The sequence below is a fragment of the Montipora foliosa genome, chromosome 9 (genome assembly GCF_036669935.1).
Source record: "Montipora foliosa isolate CH-2021 chromosome 9, ASM3666993v2, whole genome shotgun sequence".
Lineage (NCBI taxonomy): Eukaryota > Metazoa > Cnidaria > Anthozoa > Scleractinia > Acroporidae > Montipora > Montipora foliosa.
Window position 1 is genome coordinate 4,772,126 of NC_090877.1, and position 5,691 is coordinate 4,777,816.

General features: G+C 40.6%; 1 protein-coding gene and 1 pseudogene across 1 annotated transcript in view; one reads left to right on the forward strand and one right to left on the reverse strand.

Moving 5' to 3' along the window:
• The window catches only part of LOC137970850 (uncharacterized), a 1,945-nt gene extending 1,086 nt beyond the window's left edge, over positions 1-859 (forward strand). The window contains exon 1 of the mRNA XM_068817472.1: positions 1-859. This exon is cut by the window's left edge and continues 1,086 nt beyond it. Coding sequence (XP_068673573.1) covers positions 1-825 — 825 coding nt within the window. The 3' untranslated portion in view covers positions 826-859.
• Positions 860-2,761: 1,902 nt separating this feature from the next.
• On the reverse strand, positions 2,762-5,265 carry LOC137969771 (BTB/POZ domain-containing protein 2-like; annotated as a pseudogene).
• Positions 5,266-5,691: the final 426 nt, after the last annotated feature.

Below are 5,691 nucleotides of genomic sequence, written 5' to 3' on the forward strand. Positions count from 1 at the left end.
TCTATTGATTTCACAATGGAGCTCGAAGAAAATGGCAGACTACCCTTTCTTGGAATGAACGTAATCAGGAATGGATGCTACCTGAACACAACGGTGTACCGAAAACCAACTGACACCGGACTGTTGTTACATTATCACAGCCACGTTGACGCGAGATATAAACGGTCACTGATAAATACCATGCTTAACCGTGCGTTTAAGCTCTCGTCTACATGGAAGGCCTTTCACGAGGAATGTGAACGCCTCAAAGAGATCTTTTCCCGTCTGTGTTATCCTGAAGATCATGTGCAGTCCACCATCCACCTTTTCGTTGATTCAAAAGTTTCCGAGGAATCACGCACCCACGTTGATGAGAAGCGTGGGGACCCAATCAGAGTCGTGTTGCCCTTCAAGGACCAAAAATCTGCGAACGCCGTACGGAGACAACTTGCCGACCTAAGCCGTAAGATCAGTGCGGATATTACCCCTGTCTACACGAGCAAAAAGATCAAAGAAGAGATCCGGGTCCGTGAAGAGAAGCCACCCCTTGTAAGCCAACAGTGCGTTGTGTACCAATTCAAGTGTGACCTGTGCGACGCAGGTTATGTCGGATATACCTGCCGGCACCTTCACCAGCGCATTGAAGAGCACAAAGGGGCAACCATCGGCGACCATCTGAGAGAGAAACATGCATTGGAACCTAACAACATCGCAAAGAGTTTTAGAATCCTGAGAAAGTGCCAGAACAAGTTTGATTGTCTTGTTTTTGAAATGTTTTTTATAAAAGAACTGAAACCATCGCTAAACAAACAGTGTGACTCTATCCGCGCCAAATTATTTGTTTAGAACAGTTCTTGTAATTAATTATTTTTTGTCTATTGTTTTTCCCTAGCTACCGTTCATTACTCCATATATTTTTAGCACTTTTTACACTTTTGTACATATTTTTATCACATTTCGGCGTTCGCCGCATTTTTATCTAGTTTTTACATATTTATGCTAATTCTTAAAACTTTTATTCTCACTTGAAAATGACCTCCGAGGGGTCGAAACGTCGTGACTTTTTATCGTTAGTTTTTGTTAAATGTTAAATTTTTAAAATTAAATTTTTAGTATAAATTTTCCAGTAGTTATGATTGAAATTTATGTAAATCTTGTAGGTTTTCTAATTTTTAATTATTTTGTAAACCCAGGCCCAATAAGGTTTTTTGTAATTTTCCGAACCGGAGACGAGTTCTGTTCTTTGATTAAACTGCAAAGATTATCTTTTGTTGTTCTGTTTGCCCGTGCCAACATCTTTTTTTCACAGTGCGAACGCTGAGTTTGCGGCGAAAATCGGTTTGTTATCATGACTAGAAATGATGCCTTTTTCCTGGTGTATTTTGCAAAGCGTCGTAAATAAACTTCGTACAATATTTGACGATTTGTCCTTCAGAATCAAGAGCCCACCTCTTGCATACAATTTTTGCTTTTGTTGCACTGGAGAGTCAGAGTGCCTTTTAACTGTGTGGATGAGCTGATAATTTGGTGGTTGTCGTGAAGGCTTGGAAATGTTGTGGAAGCTCGAGGTAGTAAGTAAGGACAGTAAGGGGGAAGGAAAGGGAGAGACGGTAAGTGGAAGAAGAACAGAAGGCAAGGAAAGGGTAGAGAAGGGTGTTTTCTTTTTTATCCCCCCCCCCCCTCTAAAAATCCAAGCCCCCCAAAAAACAGGTAAAACTCTTTTTTTAGAGAGTTCATAATAACCTAGATTTAACAAATTGGTCCTAGGTTGAAATTAAATTAACCTGAATTTTAATTCATTCTGTAAGATAAACAGACTGAAAAGTGGAAAATGTTATTGGTGTGAATACCATTTGTTGACTTTACCAAAGCATGTTACACTGCCCGGATAAAACATGGTTACACCGATTGTCCTAAACTCGGAAAGCAAAGGAGACATAGCTTTGTTTAAGGCATTATCTTACAAAAAGAAGACTCAGGGTCAACAGAAGCGATTCATACAATCCGCTTATGTCGCATGGCGTGCGGGCGCAAGGATCACTCAGTCCTTCCGCCTGTTGCAAACGACCTTTCAAAGGTAGTCGTCTCTGCGAAATCTGATTTGTATAAGAAGAAACATCAATTTTCTGTGTTGCGGAATCGATGGGCGCATTTACAAATTCAATGACTAATTTTCTTCCAAAACTCAAGATATTGTGGGAGAGGAATTTTCTGGTACCGCCCCCAGATTAGAGCAAGGCAGTGAATACCATTTACTGGACCCATCCACGTCCTTTGCCTTGGTGACAACATTATAAACAGGACAAGCTTGCAACGACCTCTTGGACTGAAGTACAAGTGGACAACAAAATGTTCAAATCACTTAGCAAATGTAGTGAAATCCTTCGCGTCTGAACTACGTTTAGACAATACTCGTTACCTGATGGTGTCAAAAAACAATTTACACTTAAAGTATGGTTCCGAGGGAAACAGTTAGTTTTTTTTCCCGAGAGTCCTTATGTTCCCCTCGACTTCGTCTCGGGAAACATCAGGACTCGAGGGACTATACATTAAGTCCTTTGTTATATATTTAGACTTTTCTTTCAACAATCGTAGCAAAACATCCAGAGTGGGCAACAACTGCGGAATTGTATCCCAGTCAGGATATATTCGTACAATCGGGAGTTCGAATTCCCAGCTTTTGAAAATTCGCTTGTATAGAACTGCTGCTGGGCATTAAACATTTCATTGTTATTTAAACACTGGACACCTGGAATTATCTTAGCCAAAACTTGAGTCTGTGTTGAATGAATGAATGAACTTTATTTAAGTGTCAGAGTATTTAGCTAAATATAAGCTAATTGTGGACACTAAAAGAACATTCCAATACAAATATAAATTAAAATAGGAACACCACGAGTGTTAAAAGCTAATTTAAAATGTTAAAAGTGTTAAGAGCTAATTTAAAATTTAAAAACTAATTTAAAATTTACAATCTTTTAAATCTCACCTTAGCCTAAGTATTGTTGGCGAAAGGAAAAATTAACAAGCGGCAAATGGGGAGGGGCGTTCTGAAATATGCATTTCATAGCCTGCGAGTACGGGCATTACTAAACCACGAAACAGCGAAACGAAACACTAAAACACCATGTATGACCCCACAATACATTTAATACTAACCGACAAAAGTTGGATTTGAGATTATATATCGTTGTAGGCCTAATTAGGCATAAAATGTTATTGCTCCTAATTCATTGAGATTAAGATTAGAATTCAGATTAAGACTGAGATTATGGGCAACAACTTTTTAGGCCTTCAATGTATGGTGGGGTCATACATAGTGCTTTGGTGCTTCTTTTCGCCGTTTCGTTGTTTAGTAATGTCCCGCGAATACAGCTGCTTCTCGTCACTAATCGCCGCTTGGGCCAGCCCAGGCGGCAGTTAGCAATGAGAGGCGGCTGTAATCGTAGGCTAGGTAGTTCACAGCGCCCCACAGCATTCTCCCGGCGGCTTATGCCTCTCCCGGCAATACTAGCGCCAGCTACACAGGCTAATCTCACCTTAGATCACTGTTGATTAACCCTTCAACTCCCAATAGTGCCACTTATAGATTTTACTCTGTCTAACGCCAGACGATTTTACTCGTCAATGGGGAACCCCACGGGGCTGAAAGGGTTAACAACAGCTGGATTCACTCAAAAACTATGTCCCCATTAAGAAATTTTAACCATAAACGATTAACTATTTTTGTCTTTACTCAATGTTATTATTTATGTCTACACACTACTTGCCTTTGGTATCTTAATTAGCATATTGTCACTGAAAACCCCATGAGGGGAGTGTCAAAAAAGTTCTGTATATCGGTAATGACAGTGATCAGTTCTAGGTTATTAATCAGAGGTATGGTTAACCAGAATAATGGAAAAGGAAGCTTGGAAACTGGCCTGTTGTCTCACTGGTCCCATTATTAGGCTTATCTGAAGTGCAAATCGTAAATCCCACTCCTGCAGTCTCAAAAACTACTTTCCCTTGTTGACCGTACCATGATTGTGGCCCCTTGATGTTTGAAATAATTTTGTATGTGTTCCCTGGCTCTAAAATCACGGGAGAGTTGAACAAAACATCAAATCCATAATAGGCATGATCCATGTCTTTTTTACAGGAATATGTTCCAGATCTTTTCACCTGAGATGAACCACGTGTCACATCAGTAATTTCTGTGGCAACTGTATACTCACCACCCTCACAGCCGAAGTGCTGTACTCCCAAAAGATTGATAGCCTTGTCTACACTAAGGCACAGAGAATCTGGGCCTCTAACATAAGACCACCAACCCGCATTTGTTCCAGGCTGTTTGAAGTGTGTAAATCGCCGACATCGAGTTGTAACAACGCCAAGCCTTGGAGACTGTGCAAATGGCAAAGGAGATGTCAGTGCTTGATTGTAGTGCTTCACCATGTCACAAATTTCCTGAACGTTCAATATGTTGGAGTCGATTACAAAAGAAGCAAACTCCTTTTCTGACATCAAGGGAAATCTTATTTCTTTTAGGATTTCGTCTCCAATGATTCTTCTCTTTGCCTGACCATCCGTAGCTAACCCTTGCTCGTTACATTTCCGCTTAGCCCAGCGATCAACAGCCTTGAACAATTCTGCTTCCTTGATATTCAACCTATCCCTCTTTACAACAGACTTCAGTAGGGATCTCTCGACCGTAACAAAATAATCTGACGTCACAGCTTCGGCTGCCTTAAACTCGATCAATTCCCAGCATCAATTTTCCAACTCTTTATCTTCAAACTTCTCGGCGTGTGGGAGAATGGAGAAAACGTTGGATGCCCCCAGGTTATCTCGAAGAAATTTGTTACACTTTTCCGCAAGTGAAGGCACTAAGTATTTCTTCGCCAAGTACAGCACACGTATTACATTACTTCCGGTTAGCTGTACTTCATCGCTGTACAAGAAACGTAAAAACTCCAGTACACTCTCGTACTCACAGTCAGGCAGTTCAATAGAGCTTCTAGCGCTTGCCATTTGACCATAGAACATAGCGTAGAACACAGGGCTGCTTATTGCAAGCACAAATTTGTGAGCTGGAATCACCTTGCTTTCGATTTCACTTCCGTCATTCGACACGGGAACAATGAACTTTACATCGCTCAGTAACTCCTTGTTGAAAACAAATTTCGTTCTTTGGCTGATAGATGAGCTTTTTGTTTGCCAGTTTTCTTCAACGCTAGTAGCCATTGTGCTTTGCAGGTGTCCTTTTACACCAAGTATTTGGAAAACAGACTGGAAATGGGAAGGCCCTGGGAGCTAGTCCACTGTGACACCCAAGGGTCACGAAAATATGCAAATAATTAGGGCTCTCATCTAAGGACAATGTTTGGCATCAAAAGGGTACCATCGGAGGCCGGAGGTTGTATTCGCAGGCTTTTTTAAAATTATCTTGCTCTCCCAAGACATGAGTTTTTTCGCTAAACAGCACGTTTCATTGCATGGCACCGCTCTTATCTGCGTTAAACCTGATCAACAGTTCTCTTTCTGGCTTTCTTTTAATCTGTTCAATCTTTTCCTCTTCATGTGTTCACTTTGCTGTTCAGTCCACCTAGCCACTTAAACAAAACTCCAACAAGTTCTTTTAACAAGTTTATGAATGTAGTTAAGCATATTTTGACAGGAAAACACCATTCGAGTTATTGCGGTTAACATTAACATAAACATCTCCATCAC